The following is a 21,227-nucleotide window of genomic DNA, read 5'->3' on the forward strand; positions in this document are numbered from 1 at the left end:
TTGTTTTCTATTTCCATATTTGTTGCTTTTCAAGATAGGATTTTTTTATTTTATTTTTTTTGAATTTTTTAGATTGTTATTGGCATGTGCCTAGTTAGCAAAATTGGCATAGATGGGATGCTAGAAAATGTAAAGCTGCGTATTTGGCATACACAACATATGTGGGATGCCTTGAGCTGAATTGAGGCACATGTGAGGTTCTTGAAGTTGCATGATAGTGCATTGTGGCATGAGAGACATTGGTACACCGTTAACATGTGGGCACTTGAAGTTAAGATGGCAGCACTCATGCACATATGGCATATATGTATGGAGCTGCTAAATGCGGGTGTCTGTACACATCGTGTACAAGACAAGGTGAGAGAGAAGATGGATAGTGGTGCTTGTAACACATTAGCACATGTGGAGCACTAGGGAAGATGGATGATGGCACAAGTATCATGGTGGCATGTGTGGGGGGCATAATTGAAGGTGGACAATGACACATGGCACATATTAGGCCACTATGGTGACTCAAAAAACTTATTTTCCTTCCATCACGAGAAAATGTAGAGTTGTACACAAGCTGTACCCAGGCTTGATACAACTCGGCTTGACTTAACCAGCAGCCAAACCCAGTTCAAATTCGGCTCAGCCAGCTCAGCTTTGTTTGGGCCAGCTCGAGCCTGTACGACATTTTCTTAAATATAAAAAATTCTTTTCAATCTCCCACACTTTGAATGCAGTAACAGTATTTTCCAGGCATTTCATCAAATACTTGAGGAGCAACATCAAGATTAAGATATGATGGCAATCCTATGTAAAGTTTAAGTTTTTTTTTTTTTTTTTTTTGTGATTTGTTTCTTCAATCTTCATTCAAATGTCCATTTCAAGAATACCCTAATATAAGAGCAGTCTAAGAAACAACACTTGAGTCATTTTTATCAAACACTCGAAGAGCAGCACATCAAGATCAAAATAACCGAGTCATCGAGCCAATTCGATCTAGATCGATTCACGTTAGGGTTCGAGCCAAGCTAAGTTAAGCTCAGGCAAGGTCGAACTCAGCTCAAAAAAATTACAAGCTCCAAAAACCAGTTCAACTCAGTCTGAATCCAATTTCTAGCCGAGGCGAGTCAAATTGAGCTGACTGAGCTAACTCAACTTGTGTACAGCTCTAAGAAAATGTGTTCTTTAGTGGAGTAGGTGAGAAAATAAATTTATTGATTTTCCTCCCTCATTTGGCAACACATATTTGAGAAGAATTGCGAATCCTAGCCTCTTAATTTGATTGAAGTGGAGACCTCACCTATAAACTATGGCCACCATTCCTTGCGATCGAAACCATCCGCCTGCCCATCACATGGATTGGCCTGATTTCTTCACGTGGGTAGGCCCAACCACAGGGCCAATCATATAGCATCCAAATTTCATTTTTCCAGATGGACCTGTCTACATTCACATCACGCGATATCCACTTTCAACAGAAAAGAAGCCAAGAAAATCTCTGGCAGGGCCTGTCATATCAATGGTTTGGATAAAGGAACCATGAACCCAACTTGTCCAAACTGAAAACCCAACCTTAGCATGAAAACCCAAGCTGAATATACCATATGATTGGCCATCCAAAGTGGGCTCAATTCACCAAAGGTTTGGATACTGAGGGCTCCACTTGCACTGAAAATCTACCATAACATAGAAACCAAGCGAGCACGCATTATAATGATAACTACACATGCATGCTTTGAACTGCATCTTTCTACATAATTCACATGATTAAAACTTTTTCTGATGATGAATACAAGCTTTCGCATTCTTCTCTCTAGCCTTCCCCTGACCGGAACGAATCTCAATTTAAAGGAAGAAAGACATCTCCGGCGATTGTTTGAAGGAGAATATACCTTCACCAAATAGCTCAAACAGCGACGCCAACAAATGCCCAGCGTCCAAATCTTCCTTCCAAGCTTGAGTCAGAGCTGCTGACATTGTCTTTGGTGCCTGCCCCCCACCACCCTTTTCTCTTCGGTTGCCGCCTCCCAAAGCAATGTCATTTGGTACCTGCCTGGATGACGATGATGGGCCCATGTCAGAGTCACCGGACACAGCAGGAAACGAGTTTGTGGTCCCTTGCATGCCGGCTGGTAAGGAAATGGAACCCAGTGGGCCATCAGCCGCAACTTTCTTGAGAGGGGGCTGTTGCGACAGTTGGTCATTGCTCGCCTTGCGTTTATTATCTACATTGGTTAGATATGAGAATCAGAACAAATAAAATAAAGAAAATAATATATAGATAATAGCTTTGAGCCGATCATGAGTGTTGGAAATCATGTTGCCTACAGGAATGATCAGATGCAACGAGTTGCATTTGGGTATGAGCACAGTTCAATCATCTGATCTGGACCATCGATTCAGTTCAGTCCACTCTTAACAGCCCCCCTTGAAAGGAAAGAAAAAACAACAAATTTATACCAATTGGTTGATCCTAACAATCCAATCAGTAGCTTGCAAAGTGATGAGTCAAGATCATGAAAAGAATAGCTCATGCATCAATCTGAACCATCCATTAAGTGCCAACCTGGATTCTCTATGGTCCTCTCGACACTCGCTTCCTCTGGATGATGTCAAACATTGTATGTTTATGTTTATTTTTTCTTTCTTTTTCTTGGAAAATGGACTGTTATGGCAAAAAACAAAAGGCCATTTGCTTGGTAGTAGAATCAAGGTAGAAAATGATGAGGGAAACAGACGTGCCAGAATAATTATTGAACTTTCCACGTGCAGAAAGGAAACTGGTTGCATTATAGAAATGCAACGAGTTGCATTGGATCCTTGTTTCCTACCATCCAACAAACAAAGCAGATCAGGTAAGTGAAACTGAAGTTCAAATCAGTCTTACTTGGCATAGTGGCAATTCTTCCATTGGTACGCCACACTACACGTGTTGGGGCTGACAGCAAACCTGGGAACAATTTGAGCCGATCATACAAGCACTGACCTGCAGCTCGCTGGAATATGCATAACAAGTGTCAACAATCAGACTGATTGTTAATGCATGGCATGCTGAAAGCATTACAAAGGCAGGTGCCATGTGAAAGGAAACAGACCAGTAGGGCACCATATACGCGCCAAGCTTCATGCCTTTTCACCTCATTCTTTTGCTTTTCCAGTAGCATCTCTGGCTCTAGAAGTTGCAGATATGGCTCGAGATTTGGAAGTATTAGAAGTCGTACCTAACACATTAAGAAACGTAAATCGCTAGGACCACCGTTCGGATGCATATTGCATAGAATTGAATAATTTTAATTGAATGTAAGAGAAACAACCAAATCATAGGTTTAACCCTAAAAACTCCACTAGTCTCGAAAGTTTGGGGAGTCGAGTAACTTCAACAAGTTTGTTCAAGTGTTGAATATCAAGACTCCGTAATATTTAATATTTAAAAAATTATAAATACTGTAGATCTTGGTTTTTTTAATCTCTTGTCAATTCTGGTCATGGAAGCCGAATCAACCAAGGATAGAATATCAGATTTGGTGTACCATCTGTCACCACCATAATTGGGTCATATTGCCCTGTATAGCCCCATATCGGCCCTCAGGCCAATACAACCTTCATGGACAAAACCAGTCTGTATCTGGCAATGCATACTGGTTTTGGACGACTTATCTACCCTTGGAGTCAATCAAGTCTTGAATGAGTCTATTTTGAGTGGTTTTTTTTTTCCTCCAGAAATATGATTGAGTTCACTCTGCCAAGTCAAGTCAAAATTTCAAAAGGATGACCAAACTGTAATAACCTTAGTATTTGTAGTATGCAAGTAGCCCTCAAATTGCACTTGAGTCATTTCTTTCAGGTCCAACACGAGTTACATAATTGCAATTTGGGGCCTAGTCCCTCAATATGAATAGTAAGGATGGTAGTTGAAAATTGACCATTTCTGCTTAGGGGGCTGTTTGATTTTTCAAATCCCCTTGTAAATTCAATAAAGGTACCATATTAAAAAAATAATAATAATAATAATAATAATAATAAATAAAAACCTCTTGTAAATACCAGTAAGTCGATAACGATTATTTACCTTTGTAAATCCAGCAGTATTCCCAATATGACATTGACAGGCACGCTTTTTGAACTCTAAACCCGAGGTGTGGGACATAAAAATGGCGGGGGCCACTGTGATGTATGCGACTTATCCACACCTTATGCAAGCTCATTTTAGGGCATGAGCCGAAAAATGAGGCAAATCCAAAGCTCAAGTGGACCACACCACAGCAAACAGTGGGATTTGAACACCATTCGTTGAAAACTTCCTTTGGGGGGAGGGGGGGATGTTGTAGAAGTTTTGGATGAAGCTGATATTTGTGTTTTCCCTTATCCATGTCTCTATGTCCTTATGAACAGGTTAGATGACAAACAAACATCAATGTGAGCCCTAGGAAGGAAATAGCTTTCAATGGTGGCTGTCTTGAGGACCACTATTTCCTGCGGTGTGGTCCACTTAAGCTTCAAATCTGCCTCATTTTTTGGCTCATGCCCTAAAATGTTCAGGTAAAACGGATGGATGGTGTGAATAAATCACATACATCACGGTGGGGCCCACAAATTTAAGTCAGCCTTTCCAGACTGATTTTCGGGGAGCAAATAATAACTGATCTCCGTATCTTAGCAAACATTCATAAAAAGTAATAATGCTTTATTTCTGTGCATTTACAGAGAGATTTTAAAAAACAAGCACCCCCTTAATGGAGCTAAGTATTGCAATTTGATTAAATAGTGCATCCAAACGCATCCCAAGAAGTTGAGAAAATGCTGATTAGCTTAAAGTATGAGAAAAGAAGATACCACACTAGGTCCCAAAGCAGCAAGCCCCTGAATAGCACCATAATGCTGAGTCATTGCTTTTGTCGGGTCCAAGAATGCATGGAGTAGAGTTCTTGTCACACGAGGCTGGAGATTGTGGTATACATGCCCAAATCTGCAAAAGGATCATCCACAAGAACTTGAGGGCAATTTAAATATATCATCGAAGTAGTGGAGGAATGGTAATACCACATGAATATACCACACCGAAATGTCACTCTCTCTGCACAGACACGTGTAACATCTAAACCTCTCATCTGGCGGCCCCTTCATTGATGGCCAATAGCCCAAAAATCTCACCGATCATATTATCCTAATTGGTAGAAAGGTCATTGGGCTTGGGCTGCATGCCATTCCCATGGGTCTAGACTGAGGTTAGCCGGATCATGAATCACCTTGATACATGGTACGATGATGAGTAAGCTACTTCCTCTAATACCAGGTTCTCTATGGGTGGGGTCATGTGTATCATTCCAGCAAATACTTAGTACATAAAAAGAAAAATTGTAATCATACATGACATAGGAATGATATTGTTATGTAATATGAATGCATGCATAGTATTATATGACAAGAATGCTATTGCATAAATCACAGTATCAACTTATGCATTCCAATATACATTCACATTAAAGGCTAATCAATCCTTTAGTGATTAATAAAGCAAATCAACAACAAGAGCATAGAACTATGATTTCAGGTCAGTATAAACAGGAAGCTGGATCACAAATGACACATAATCTGGATTGTGCAGTTTGGAAGGGAAAACATGGCCGGGTTGGCAATCTAGGTAATTCATCCGGGCATGGCTTAAGTTCAGGGCTGGATAGATCAAATGGGCCAGAGTCAGGCTTAGGTTTTGTGGATGTTCTATGAACCCCCTCTTGAGAGTACGTCAGGCCCATTTATGCATGTGCTATCTTAGGCTTGAAATTTAGGCCCATGGGATGGCCCAAGGCTAATTTCAAACCTGAAAACAAACAAGCCAAGCTGTTTACTTCCTTGCTGGTGTGTATTAAACAATAGCACCTGTTTCAGAGTATCAAATAAAACATAGAAATAAATGAGAAACACAAGTTTGGCCATCAGAGGATCTCACCTTCTGCATATTGAAGCCACCAGGGTTGCAGTGAAGTCTCTAAGCTCCCAGTGGTTGTCAACAAACCTATTCCCCAACCTCTTGGCAACAAGGCAAGTAATTACAGACGGCATCAACTGATGCAACTGCATGTATTGCGATTCTCATCAGATAGGCAAAAAGCATTTCTTACTATTGGCTTTGTTTTGCCATTTCATTCAGCATCAACTCATGATAAATGTATTTTCAAAAATGTCAGCAATAAATCATGTATCACATACATAAAAACAGTCCCGGCCTCCGATGAAACTTAAAACAAAAATGATAGATCGATTAGACGACTAGAGATCTGACAAGCCCATTCACACCTATAAATGCAGCCACCTTGGCATTAGGGCATTCAACGTGTTGGGTTTGGGTCAGGTCTTATAGTTCCTGTACCGAGTTGGGGGTCTTGCCAGGTCTGAGTCTAGCTCTTGAAGACTCGGATCTGATCGGGTTAGGATCAGGTACTAAGTGTACCCATCGGGTCTTTGGATCTAGTTTCAAATTGGGACCAGGACCAATAAAGAGTATTTACAAGGTTGGGCCCACCCGATGGAAGTATTAGATCGCAGACGCGGATTGTACACTGCCTCTGCCTGGACTGAGCTCCCTTACCTTGACATGGCAGGATTTGATTAGACGACAGGCTGTTGTCAGAGATGGGGCCTGATCGAGTATGTACTCAAATGAACAACTTTCAAACATGCTTCATGTAGGCCTCATCTTTGATAGTGGCCCGCCGTCCAATTGAATCACGCCACATTAGGGATCCATTGGTGATGATAAGCCCAGAACTGAAGGAGACAGGCCCGGAACTCTCTGCACTGCTGGGACCCTTAGACTTTTTATTTACAGACTCGATCATTGACAAAAGTCCATTCACCCCCTTCAGCTTAAGGCTTGCCCCTATAGCTGTTGGGCTTATGCACTCCACAACTCAATTAATCATGGGGCTTGAGAAAAAGGCGATAGCTGGAACCATCAAAGGAAGCAAATACAACAGGTACACTAATCGGTAAGATTGATGAAGCAGCAATTAATGCAAAAACAGTCAATTGGAAAGCAATAGTCAAAGCTCAGTCCAGGCAAGGGCAGTACCCAATCTACATCCTTAGATTGCATACATATGTGCCACTTTGACACGTGCATGGTGTGTAATCAGGCTCTCTTACATGTGTGCAACTTAGGAAACCATATTTATTTTGCCAGAATAATCAGTATATATTAAACATATATAATTTACTATTAAAACTAACTAGACCCAACCCAGTCCCGTCTAGACCCGACCCAACCTAACCTGACTTTAACTGGATCCAACACATGGACCCAACTTGAACCCAACCAATCCCTATTTTTAACTGGGTCCGTAAGGTGAGACCCAAACCCGGCCCGATTTCTTAATGGGTCAATAGGACCAGGACCTGATCTAATTGGGTTGGGGTTACCTGTAGGTCCGGGTAACATTGACAGACCTACTTGGTGTGCATTGCAAACACGAACTGGTAATCAGGTGCCCCCCACTGCATGGATGGCCTGGCTCAAAGATAAGGGTGACCAACTCATCAGGTTTATGTTGAATGTGGACCATCCCCAGATAGTTTTAACCATTCATTGTTTCACTATATGCCTGGCACACCTGATGGGTTGACTGGCCTGATCTCCTGGTCAGGTCATTTACACAGTGGAGTCACCTGATGAATGATACCGATGTCTGCAACATGATAGGTTGGCATGTGTGGCTGCATGAAGCTATGCAACTAGGCTCCAAAGCTCCAGAGAATAAATTAGTTATGAGAAATAGTAGAAGAAAATCTTGTTGAAATCAACTGAACTTACATAAGGTTCGATGTGTATGTGTTGGTTCTGGAGAAGGCTCCGGACAACACGCATCAGCGCAAACAGAAGAGGGTAATCATTTAAACTCCGGGTAACCTGAAATTTATAAAAAGCTAGTCAAAATTATTAGGCAGAGAACCAAGAATGATTAAACCAGATTCTCTAAATTCACGCCATGAAGATATTATTTTTACCTCATCTGCAATAAAGTAGGTAAAATAAGGAACCAACGGATGAAGTCCTGAATCTGTAGCTAAACTCACTAATGCTTCTTTAAAGAGAACAGAATCAGACTTGCTAACAGTAAGCTCTGTGATTTTGTCAAAGTATAGCTGCACAATCCATCATTAATACCTTAGTGACAAAAACATTCAAAAGTATAAAAGATAAGCTACACTTGTGTTTGTGTTTTCCTCCATTTGTTAAATGGTGCTGACTGATCCATCATACAAGTGGCATACATGTTAAGTCAAGAGAGACCACCCAAATGGTGAGCCGAATTGGCGGATGGAGCAAATGCTGAAAACCACGCCAATCCAATAATATCAACCATTAACCATTTCTTTTTAAACATCCATTTGATGTCCACCACTTTGATGATAGGACTTTTTTTATCAGGTACAATCCATGCAGAATGTGACCCACATCTGGAAAGTCTGGATGACACGTGAGCATCCCATGTGTCCTGGTGAATGATTCACCAATGCATATAGTAGTCTAGCCATCAAAGACAACAAAATATACAATTTTTACCTGGAGTTCTCTAGATAAAACGTGCTTAACAGGTAGTTTAATATCAACAGGAAGTCCATCCTCTTTGCTGTGATCTGACTTCTTGTTCTCTGAAGGTGCTACAAGTGCTAAAAAAAAAAAAAAAGAAGAAGAAAGAATGGAGGTTAGCTCCACAGGAAGGGTATTGATAATGCCAAAAGCAAAAACTCCAAAACTAAGAAGAATAGCTTCATTTGCATCTGTATGGAAGGAAGGTCCAATGGTGAATCGAATAGTAAAACCCGGTTCTGAATATAACAAGCATCGGAAGAAGTTACAAGAAGAGCAGGAAAAGAACCCTTTGTGTTTTCTTCACACATGCTACCTGCAGTTCTAAAAAATTCCAAAAGACGCCATTTGAATAAAGCAAATGGCTTCAGTTAAGAGTTCTCATGAATTTATTCCTCTTTAACTCTGATGTGCCTTTGTACAAATTCTGAGTTCTTCACAATCAAAGCAATCCTCTTCTAATCTTTGACACCAGGAAGTTTGCCGTGCTAGAGTTTATTAGTTTCAGCTCCACCACGTTTTTATTCTGAACTTCAACTTATTCAGAGTATTAATCTCCAAGGAATCTGCCAGCCCTTGAGGCTTTGGGATGATGTAGAGACAGAATCAGGGGTGCACCTTGGGGAGGTTGGGTTGGGTTGAGGGACAACCTAAGCCAGACCGGACCTCAACAGGAACCAACCTGAAGCCAGACCCAACCTGAATTCCAACCCAATGTGCCCAAACCGACCCGACCCAAATGCATATGACTGTTACCAACCCAACCTAACCCAACCCAATTTCAGATCGGGTTGGCGATTTCCAACTGGAATCTGCCCTGAGGATCTTGGAAACCCAACCCAACCTAGGTTCAGGTCAACCCGAACCCAAATTGCAGCCTTAGAATAACATGCTTCTGTCCACTGTACTCATGGCAGCAAACTGAATCAATCAAATTTTGTAAAAATGGGCCTATATCATAAATGGCTCCTGGTTAAAAAATCAAACTGGTGCATAATCCTACCCATCACTTTTCTGCAGTTCTCCCTGCCGAAAGTCGACACTTGTCTTGTTTCTTGCTGCTGGTTTGAGTGCCAACGAACAGATGATTAAGATTATCTAATCAGTTTGATTTTCGAACCATCCGCCATCCATGATAGGGACCACTAGATGACCCCAACTCATAAATCCCCGTGCCACATGTATGGTGGGGAAGGAGAGAGGGCTATACCATACCCTGGTTCTTACCATCTCTACAATATTATTATGCCAGGTTACTCTCTCTAGTCGATTAAGATTGTTTTGATGGAAGCAATTAGGGAGACTGCGCAGAGAAGCCTGTGGAGGTGTCTTTCACTCAGATAGAGGCACTAAAAGTATACAAGTCAGTACACAAGCCTCTTCTCAGTAGAGATTCTACTGCTGCAAAGGTGGAGATGTTGTCACACGGTCGAGTGATGTCTACCCTGGATTGAGAAAGATTTTCCTAATGCCATTCAATGGTCAATAAAGAATCTTTGCCATGGTAAAAGGCGTCAGACATAGGGCTCCAACTTGGGTTTGGGTCAGCCCAAACCCGACTAACCCACCCAAGTTCGGGTCAGGTTGTCAAGGTCCTTGGATGGGGTCATGGTTGGAAAACTCCAACCCAATTTGAAATCAGTAGGGTTTGGATTGAGAAAATTCAGGTTGGGTTCGGTCAAGTTGAGAATAATCTCATGCATTTGGGTCAAGTTTGGATGGTTTAGGGTTGAGTATAGAGGAATCCGGGTTGGGTTCAGGTCAGGCACCTTCAGTTGGAATCTGGTCAGGTTGGGTTGCAGGTTGGTTCCTCTTGAGGTTGGGTCGGGCTTGGTTTGACCCTCAACCTAACCCAACCCACCTGAGTACCCCTGATCAGATGTATTCGATAAGATTCATGACATCTTTTATGGGATAGAGTCCTCAGGGGCATATGTTCCTTCCTAGGGGGTACATGTTCATAGAGAAGCGATACAAGGATCAGTGTTTGGTTGTAACGGGTAACAATATAGGGCAGCTTTGTGTTAACTACTCTACAGACAATGATTTTGTAAATGCACATTGTTCAGTAATTTCCATATTTATAATTTTAACAAGTTTCCAGATAGAAATACAACAATAATAGCTACAATTGAATTGTGAAGATGAATGCAGACTAGTCCTTCCTTGCAACCATTTCTAGCAATGCCTATACATGCCAAATACCATGACAGAAGGCCAACAATTAATTCATAGCTTCAGAATTCTTATACATATAACAAAAGGCCAACTCGCAATTCTAGATTCTTGCTCATGTTTAGGTGGTCAATGAGTTTTGGCTTCAAAATGCTTATATTTAGATTCCGTGCAACTCAGAATCGGTGAGCTCAGAATTTCCATTTGGGTGGTCTCTAGAATTGGAAACCACACGTGGAAGCCAGTCATTCCCAAGCCCAGGTAAAAGGACAAGGGTTGATGTAAAGTGGGCAGCCACTCCTGCTACATTTTCCAACCAATCATGAGAATTACTGTTTCAAATAAAACTGAGAAAACAGACTTAGCAAAGCCAACCCCAAAAAGCTGGGATAAGGCTATGATGACAATGAAGATGAATGATTTCTCACTTGTAATGGACAAGACAGAATTCTCTTCACAATGATTTAAAGGCAATATTATCTGAGGAATGTTAATCGCACACAGCTCGTCGTTCACATTAATATGCATGAATTCCCATGGGAATGCATGGCAGACTTTAAATGATTGGACAAGTAATTTGACAGGCCCCATCATGAACTGGCCATGGCCCAAAAGTTCATGCCAGTCGGGAATTCCTAATTGGTTAATTTGAAGAAAAAAAATTGACAGCCAATTGGCCTGAGCTTTGGGCTATTTTCAATTCATGGTGCAGCCTGCCATGCTGGAAGCATGGTCAGGTCTTATGCATATTGGCAGCATGCTCTTATGAAAATCATGGGTATCATGGGTGTACAATGAGCCATGTACAGTTAGCATTCCACATGGAATCCCTGAGTGGTTGCAGGAGTAGAAATGACACACTGCAGAAAAACTACAGACTTAAGAAACCAGCTATTTCTACAGACTTAGATCTTATTTTGCAAAGGCAAGTACAAAGACAAACCTTCCACAGGAGCATTTTCTGGAATAGCTGGTTGAACTCCTTCAATAGCTAACCAGTGAGTTAAAACTGCAGTATCCAGTGGTGCTTTCGGTAGAGGTGCTTCAATCACCTGCAAAACCCAGGTAAAAGAAAATGTACCTTAAAAGAACTCATAATAATAGACTGAAGAACATTTTTAGTATCGTGAGTAATCCATACATCTTTAAACTCCACATCTTTGTCATCAATGTAGAACAAACCCTTATGCCCAACCGCTCTTTTAAACCGCAACGGATCTCCAGAGGCAAAGCCATAAATTGGCTGAAGCAAGATAATAGACATACATGAGCAAATGAAAATCCTGGAGAGATTGAAGAACATTATCCTTTTGGAATATTTAATAAAAGATCCTTCAATTGATTTTAAACTAGAGGCAAAACAGGAAATCATGGTAAGGCATGAATGAATATGCATTCTGTTCACAAACAGCCTTGCGAACAAAGAAAATTTTAGCAAATAATGATCGTTGCAGCCATTCACACAATGAAGCATGTTCTCAAATTTGAGGCTATTCACAGTATCTAAGGTAGCATTTGGACATCCACCCGCAATGCTGAATCAGTTGGTGGTTGCAACCTTATTTCAAACAGAACAAGCATTTGTGTAGCACAAAAAAGAAAACCCAAATGTGCAAGCAATCACTTCTCTAACACAAGAAATATTCCATTCATTAATTACAATTTCAATTCTTGAAGTAAAATAAAAGTTATAAGAGTGGAAAAGCATTCTGCCACTTACTGATTCCCAAGAAATTTGAAACGTACCCAAAAATAATATTGTTAAAATAATATAAATTCAGAAGGGAAGTGCCAGTACTTGAAACTTCATAAACTTCCCATCTAAAATAATGTTAAATGAATTCAGAATATATAATTACCAAAATATGAAATTTGACATAGATATTATTTCAAAATAGAAACTTAAAAGAGTATCAAGAATTAGATATGGTACAGAACTACAGATGGTATAAAGCTAATTGAGTTAAAGATAGTCTTCATGAAATCATGGCAACAGTAGTTGATGGTAGGACCACGAGGGTAGGAAACAGGAACAAAGATGGATTCCTGAGTGGAGACCTAGACAAGGTAGTGATTTAGTATTTCAATATTGATTTGGGTAAGTCTAGAAATACCTCCACGTTTCTCAAACTAAGTGCGCTGTCTACATCATCTGCTGTCAAAATAGTTCTCTTTGAGTGGCGCATACACTTGATAGCCTCCTGCAATTCAAGAATAGTGAAGCATTTTTATCAGAGACATGAAAATAAATGAATAGCTTCTCAAACACCAATCTATATGCACCAGCACAAGCAGACACAGGCAAACGTGAAATTCCATCTTTTGTTATCTGTGTATATAATAATTTAAGCACCACAACCAACATGATGATGTTTTGCACCATCCTTTATCTGAAGGACTGCCAGTACATCAGTATTAGCGGAACTACAGTGAAGCAGAAGCACTAAGAGGCAAAGAGAAGGAAGAAGGGTTATGATGCCAACTCGTGGTGCCCTCTCTCATCTTCATCACCTACATTTCAAGGCTAGTTTTCGGGTGTTAAACAATTTATGAATGGCATGAATATGGTTGAAAGCCTATAAATTGGCATTCCACAGGCCCAATAGCAATACAGTGTACTGCAGCTGATTCAAGAAAGACACTGTTACTTGCGTAATGGACACCTGGTATGGGTACCGCGTCAAAGTGTCCTAAGCGTCCAGCATGGTAAACTCCAAAAATCTTGGCATAGGGGCACTTTCGAACTTCCATACTAAAGTAAATAATATTCTAATTAAACCAAAAAAGAAAAAACTAAAATTAAAAAATAAACTTGAAAACATTAGAAACAAAAGGAATTAGATGAGAATATTCACATAGTTTCAATAACAACCAATTACTAGTAATCTGCACTAAGAAATAACCAACCTATGAAACATTGAAAATCCAGAGAAAAAATTGAACAAAAAACAAACAAACAATGAAACTTGTACGTGTTCTGTCATATAGGCCATGTACTTAGCTATGAAAAATGAACTAAAATTCTAAGAGTGAGAGGAAATCTTTATGAGTAGCCTCATAAACAACAAGACAATGGAGGCAAGAATGAGGGCTACGAGTGACTGAGTGAGATACGTTTGGCTTGACTACCATCCAGAATTTGAAGTGTTGTGTCGTGTCTAGGACTGTCAAAGTGTCGGCACAGCAAAAACCCAAAAAGAAGAATTGTCCAGGTAATACTGACGATAGAGCTAACTGGCTGTATGGGATTTAGGGATGTTTTAGTCATTATTAATAATTTATCAAAATAGATGGTTTGGATTGAAGTTGACAAATTATTGGAATTATATTAGGGTTTTTTACTTCTTTTTCTTTGACAAAAATACAAGTAAAAGATCTTTTATGAATAGTTGAATAAAGAATCACACACATAGGTCTCAAGTCCAACTGGTTGGACCCCAAGTTATGGTCCTCCCAGTGGATGAGTTCCAACCTTTGAAGTCAATGCAACATTCAACCCTTCCGGGACTTAAATTGAGGTCCAAGCGTGTGTATGAACTGCACACACGCTCACACGTGTGCGCACAGAGGTTCTCTTGCTTTGGGGAGGGATACGGCGTTCAATGGTGTTCTTTTTATTCGTTGCATTTTCTTTACCTGCATTTTAAGGGGGTAAATGTGGGGCTTGGATACGTTTTCTTTTGACCTACTAGTTTGTTATGGAAATGTAGGCATTTTTTCAATTGACAATTCCAAGAAGGTAATGAACTGATACAGTTGCTAACTGTGCCTGTTACATAAGACAAAATAGTAGGGTAGTCTGGTTAGGAGAGTTGTTTATAGAGACTATCTTTCCTATAGTTAGTAATTATAGGCTTCTAGTTCTGTTTTAAGAAGGATTGAAATTTAGAAAATTAATTAGAGTCATTGCTTGATGTGGAGACAACTTATAAATACAACATAGACAGGGAACCCCCAGCAATTATTTGGGTCATTTTAACTTTTGAGCAATTTCTGATGAGTTCAGTCATCTTTTTTTTTTAATGATGACAGGGTGTCCCCGCCCCTTATTAAGGCGAGACTATTCCCTGCAGATGCATGCAATCACCCGCAAACCACATGCATTGGGTAAAGCACGAATAGGGGAATCGAACTCGCGTCTGTGAGGAGCAAACCCACGATGCTAGCCATTCGCCCAAACCCCGGGAGGGTTGAGTTCAGTAATATTTTCCATACTGTTTTGGGAATCCAAAAAAATAAAATCTATTGGGAGGCATACCAGCTATTTGACTTGTTGTTTAAGGATTCAGGCAACTGACATTCTTGATTATCACAAAATTGCTCAAGAGATTAAATTGAGAAGAGCGAAATAGACACTGTTTTCGGAATTCTGCGGGCTCTTTTGAGGCTTTATTGCAGTCTATCAAAGTGAATGTTCTCAAATGGACCTTTCTTTTGAAAGTTGACCCAGTTTTTGTTAAGTCTGTTCGTGGGCTGTAATCTTTTGGTCATTTTTTCTCTTTGTATTCTTTTCCTTGCTTGTTTGCAAGTGGGCCTTTAATAAATTTCCTATTAATCCTCAAAAAAAAAAAAAAAAAAAAAAATGAAGTGACAAATTTGTAATGACATCTCCAGGCATTAGTAATGAGGAATAGCCCTCAAACTGCAGTTACATTTCTTACAACTCCAGCTTAGACAATAACATGAGTGTAACTTGGAGCTCAATCCCTTGAAATTATTCGGTTGGAGATAATAACAATTTGGTCATTACCTATGCAAGAGACCAGTAATTGTGATTCAATTCAATGGTGCATCCAAACTCACCGTTAGTGTTTGCAGTAATTTGCTGCAGAAATGCAGTATTTTTATCTTTTTTTCTACTATAAAAAAACTTGAAGATATTTTTATTTTTAATATTTTCAGATTTTTGCACAAGAAACGAGTTCTAATCGGAGCCGGCTTGGTTTGGCCCAGGTAGGGCCCGTCTGTTTTGGACAATATGGGCCCAGGCCTAGTTTTTACTTCACAGGCTGAGCCCATTGACAGCCCTACTCTCCAGTCCAGGTGAATGGAAATTCATGTACCCATTGCTTATTACGGAATCAGCTTCACTCATGTCAGGTTATGACAGAAATACCTCTTCTGAGAATGTCCATCAATGCTAAATCATAAAAGACCAGCAATCCTACATTGAATTTTCTAAAGTTCTTTACACAGAGTTATGCATGCTGCCAAATAATTACAGAAAGTGTTACATCTCAACTAACCAAAATGATGAGAGCTATCAATGTCGTCAAGCAGATGAAACCAAATGATATATACAAAAGAAAAAGGAAAAAAAAAAAAAAAAGTAGGTTCACTCTCAAGGATAAAGATTACATTTAAATGGCTACGTTTTGTCAGAATATTCAAGCATCCAAACAGAATACAAAAGTAACATGCATACTGAAGTACCTGCATGATCTCACGCACACGATACTCCACATCGGGAGCAAGAGCAAGTGCGACATCTGGTGATAAGTTGTTAATGCCAATGCTCTGCGCAATGACCTCGATCGTCTCCTTGGGTACAATGCTCATTTTCTTCGGTGAATTTCACGAATTTCACACTATTGATGCCACCCCTGAGTTCCTATATGGTATATACCAAATCATCTTATATATAACATCATTGGAAGGAAAACCAATAACAAGAAATTCATGAATCTCAAAACTCATCAACTTTTTTTTATCCATAATCGGCTTGGGTCGTTTATATCACCATGTTGACATTAAGGGTGTCTTTGGATGCAGTATCAATTGAAATTACAATTATAGATCTAATCAAATAGATGTCGCCAAATTGCAATTATCTTCCTTAGCATTCGCATTGAGGGTTGGGCTCTCCATTGCTGTTATGATACACTCAAGTCAGATTTGAAAGGGATACAACCGCAATTAGAGGACTAATTTCTCATTACGAATGCTAGGACAAGTTATTACAAACTGTTCACAATTCAATTCAATAGTGCATTCAAATGTACCCTAAAAGAACTGAGATTTTATCTGTTCCTTTTTTCTGAAGAGTAGTTTTTATCTTCTATTCCTTTCTCCTTATTTCATATTCTTGTAGCACATAAAGCAATTTCTCAGAAAAGCTTAACAAGCTCGATTCGGAAGAAAATCAAACAGGTTTAGTTACCATCTGCAATTACTAGGGGGGGCATGGACATGACATTGACAAGATAGATTGTGGCGTAAGTGCACTACTTGAATATTGGCTGGTGGCACATTTACACGAGCATGTTCACATTTGACATGTACGCATTGAAACATGTGCCACATTTTTAGTGCTTGAAGATTTTTTTTTTAAGACAATAATTTATTATAACACGCCAAAGCCAAAAAAAAAAAAAAAAAAAAAAATTACGATATATAAGAAAAAAGGAAAAATGAAAAAAGCCAAAGCTGAAACTACCCTACTCCTTTACAAGCATTCGTCCATTCCATTACATTTGCTAAAGCCTTTTGAAGACACAAACTGCCCTTCTACTTCAATTCCGAAAACACCTATTGTTCCTTTCCTCCCACATGGCCCAAATTCTAGCCAATAAGGACAACTTCCATATTGTTTTCTGATGAGGACATTAGACCCTTCAAAGTTTATCAAAGACGAAGACGGCTGATGAATACATCTGTATGGCTCGATGATGGTTCGTGACACAGCCAATGAAGATTTTGAAGACCTTACACGTGTCTCTGGATTAATTGAAGGCCCCACATTAAGAGGACACATGTGTACGATGAGTTAGAAGATCGATCTGTTACGCAGGATTTTTTATTTTTTATTTTTTATTTTTAGAGAGCTTTGTTTTGAGCAATTTTTTTCTTTTCTTATAGGGGTAGTTTAGTCATTTCCTTTTAAATCCAAATTTTATAAATAGGGTGCTTTCTACCCTAAACCTAATGATGTTTTTTTAATGAAAGCTTGGTGCCTCCTTCCCCTCTCTCTGTGGTAAGTTCTTCTCTTCCCATAATCTCTTCCCTTCTTCTAAATTATATTTCTAGCCCTCCAACATTCTTCTTCTCTTTCAATGCTAGTATTCTTTAATTGTTATTGACCCTGAAAATCTGAGAATTGATCCCAACCCTCTCTCAGATTTTCCAGCCGTCCCTATTCCAGAAATCCTTTGATTTCCTGGACTAGAGAAGCTGCATTGATTGTTGGATTGAAACCATGCAAGATCGGGAGGTCCCATCCCTCGCCGAATCCAATCCACATATGATTTGAATACGGTACCGCAGGATTGTGATGATGGTCTGCAATCATTGCATGTTTCCTTTGTTATTATCTTTGCTATGATATGGAATGTTGAATATTTCAATTGATTTGCTTAGTTTATTTCACTGGATAATTTATGTGCTCACACATGCATTCTAGTTTAGACCGTCCTGCATCATTTTCCCTTCCTAACCAATTCCTCCCCCATTTGATGCATGAAAGAAGCTCTCTATAGATTCCGACATAACCCAATATATTCCAAATAAACCAAAGAATTTTTCCCAAACTTCTCTAGCGAAAGGACAATGAAGAAAAAGATGATCCACCGTCTCATCATTGTGCATGCACATTAAACATACATTAGGCAGCACCATCCTTCACCTACGAAGATTATCAACCATTAGCACCATATTCCTTCCCACAAGCCAAGACAAAGCCGCTACTTTGGGAGGAGCCCCATAATACCATACAGGGGCATTATGACTAAAGTCCCTCTCTGATGAAGACACAACCATGAAATTATAGAATGGTTTGATGGAGAATTTACCCAAATTTTCTTTTCTCCACACCATATAATGCCCCTCCCATGTGGCAACAAGGGGGCACAAAAAGGAAAGAGAGGGATGGGCTTTCTCTCGCTTTTAGCATAGTAGGCCTCCCAATAAATTATTTTTTTTTAAAAAAAAGGAACATGTTGATTATATCAAAATTATCTCTATTGCCGATGGCGATTCCTTTTGAAGTGTTCCCAATAGTTTAATCATCACTTCCTCATCTTCCAACAAATTTCTTTTACATAAAGGCGCCCAAATCACCTTATTCCCTTCTACAAAGAACAACTAGCAACCATAATGTTTTGATCCACCGCTATTGTAGCCAAACTTGGAAAATCTTCTTTGAAGAGGCCTATCTCCCATTATCCCATCCAAACATCAACCCAAAAATGGAGGCTTCTTCCATCCCCCAACAAAAAAACTTACCCCCTCCATAAATTTCCCTCTCAACCATGCCATTGCTTTCCACACCCACAATGCTCTATATAAAGAAGAAGTTGTTATCCTTCTGCCAAAACCTTCCTCTAATCCATATTTCTTAGATATAACCTGTTTCCATAGAAAACCTTCCTCTAATCCATATTTCTTGGATATAACCTGTTTCCATAGAAAACCTTCCTCCCCACCTCGTCGCCAAAGCCATTTCCCCAAAAGCACAGAGTTCATCAATACCAAACTTCTTATGCCGACTCCCCCCTCATGAAAAGGCTTGCACACCTCCCATTTCATTAAATGGAATGTTTGCTTCTTTTCTGCTCCTCACCAAAGAATATCTCGCCTAATTTTATCCAGACGATTGATAACCGATTTCAGACATTTGAATAAGGGCATATAGGAAACTGGGAGATTGGACATGGCCACCTTTATTAACATTAATCTTCCCCCTAAGCACAAATATCTTCTTTTCCAAATTGATAGCTTCTTGTCAATTTTTTCTACCACCTTATCCAACAAGTGTTTGAAGATTGATGGTGGCACATATGCACATGTTAGATCCTTGAACTTGGAGGGTCACATGTGGCACATTGGAACATATCATGCATTTGCATGGATAAGTGCGATCCGCATGTGCTCTGAAACCATAAAAGTGTTATTGACAAGTAGTTGCACTTCTCCACCAAAGACACCCAATTCATAGTCTAACGGTCACATGTACATGACTAGTTGTCCAAAAGTGCACTGGTTCTTGTGCACAAGGGGGTGACAAATAATGGACATGTACGGTTGCTCTAACTCCTTGTCACAAGGCATGACACAATGTTGCCCAAATCCAAACAGCCCCAAGAGAAATTACTTGAGACTCTAGCAGAGAATAACAACCCTGGATGCACACATACATTTTGCATATTAAAATGGACAGTTAAAATGGAAAATGAATAATTCTCCAATTTAACAAGAAAATGTCCATTAGCCGGAGGATAGGATCACGAAATCAATCTGCTTTAGGTGACAAGCGATATCAACACCAGGGCATAAATTGGACAGTTTGGATTGAGGTACATGTTTTCCGTGTTTACAAAAGATGTATCGTGCATATGGATCATCAAACACTGGAAGTTACTGATGCCTCAGTGGTAGACTCACAAGAGTTTCAACACGAGGTCACGGGGGTCATGGGTTTGAGTACCCATTGTGTTGAAATCCCACTGTGGTGTGAGCGTGTGGGTTGTGAGTGCATGAGTTATATATATATATATATATATATATATATATATATATAATGTAATCATAAGATGCTCAATCAAAAGAAATGCCATGCTTTGTTTGACCCAGCAATCTAAAACGTTCATTGGGTGAGACCCATCATGGAACGGGCCATGCCCCATATTTCCCATCAGAGGATCCTATGCAACCAATCCGTGCCTTCCGAATGTGCAATTGAAGTCAACTGTCCACATTTAAATGGGACTGAATCGCACAGTTAGGATCGTCCAGTGGAAGACACCTTTGGGTATCTCCCATCTGCGACAGGCCCACCATACAGGCGGCTTGGATCACCAGAAGGCGGTGCGCCCCACATGAAATTTTCTCGAGGCCAAACAAATCGCTCGATCAAACTTGGGTCCACTTTAATTTTATCCATGAGCGCCAGAGCAACGCTAAAAGTTCGAAAGTCCCATCTCTAATTCGCATTTCGTCGAACACCATCAAAGCAGCATCTTGAAGCTTTTAATGACTTCAATTTTGAAGAAAATAAAAAAGGGTTCTATTCCAATTCCAAATAAATATCGATTTCGAGAACGCAACCAAACCACTGTCACCGATAATCCAATTCTTCATGGGTTTTCTACCAATTACGGAAAAATAAAGAAACTCATCCAATTATACCGAGATGAATATATAAGGTATAAAATCTGCAACATAAATTATTATTTTTTTTAAAGGATAGGGAAAAGAAGAATCAAAGAAGTCTCTGCTTACATACAGAAAGAAATGGTGATTTCAACCGAAGGAGCCGTAAGTCTTCCAGAGCATGATATTTGACCGGAGGAGGAGGAAGAAGAAGAGAAAGAGAAGGGGGAGAGGAGAATACCGCTGCTGATACTACTTCAACCGGTATCGCTCCCGCTGCCGCTTCCACGAGACACGGAGAGAGAAAGGGCTGCTGCGGTGAGTCGAGATCGAGAGAGAGAGAGAGAGAGAGTAGAGAGAGAAGGGGGTGTTCGTTTTGCGTGCGGGT

The 21,227-nt window shown here is 39.9% G+C and overlaps 1 protein-coding gene across 3 annotated transcripts; it reads right to left on the reverse strand.

The window, feature by feature from the left end:
- Nucleotides 1-1,719: 1,719 nt before the first annotated feature.
- Nucleotides 1,720-21,191, reverse strand: LOC131219569 (transcription initiation factor TFIID subunit 6). Of its 3 annotated transcripts, none has more exons than XM_058214788.1 (13): nucleotides 21,081-21,191; nucleotides 16,187-16,364; nucleotides 12,868-12,954; nucleotides 11,895-11,996; nucleotides 11,697-11,805; nucleotides 8,552-8,658; nucleotides 7,993-8,130; nucleotides 7,799-7,894; nucleotides 5,939-6,063; nucleotides 4,822-4,954; nucleotides 3,084-3,209; nucleotides 2,876-2,984; nucleotides 1,720-2,213 (listed from the first exon to the last, which is right to left on the reverse strand). In XM_058214788.1, exons 2-13 carry the CDS (start codon nucleotides 16,310-16,312, stop codon nucleotides 1,834-1,836), a joined length of 1,638 nt encoding a protein of 545 aa, XP_058070771.1. In that variant the 5' UTR covers nucleotides 16,313-16,364; nucleotides 21,081-21,191; the 3' UTR covers nucleotides 1,720-1,833. The 3 variants fall into 3 exon arrangements, with proteins under 3 accessions (XP_058070771.1, XP_058070769.1, XP_058070770.1); XM_058214786.1 differs by having other exon boundaries at nucleotides 20,973-21,170; XM_058214787.1 differs by having other exon boundaries at nucleotides 20,969-21,166.
- Between the last annotated feature and the right edge of the window lie 36 nt (nucleotides 21,192-21,227).

Source organism: Magnolia sinica, chromosome 11 (genome assembly GCF_029962835.1).
Source record: "Magnolia sinica isolate HGM2019 chromosome 11, MsV1, whole genome shotgun sequence".
Lineage (NCBI taxonomy): Eukaryota > Viridiplantae > Streptophyta > Magnoliopsida > Magnoliales > Magnoliaceae > Magnolia > Magnolia sinica.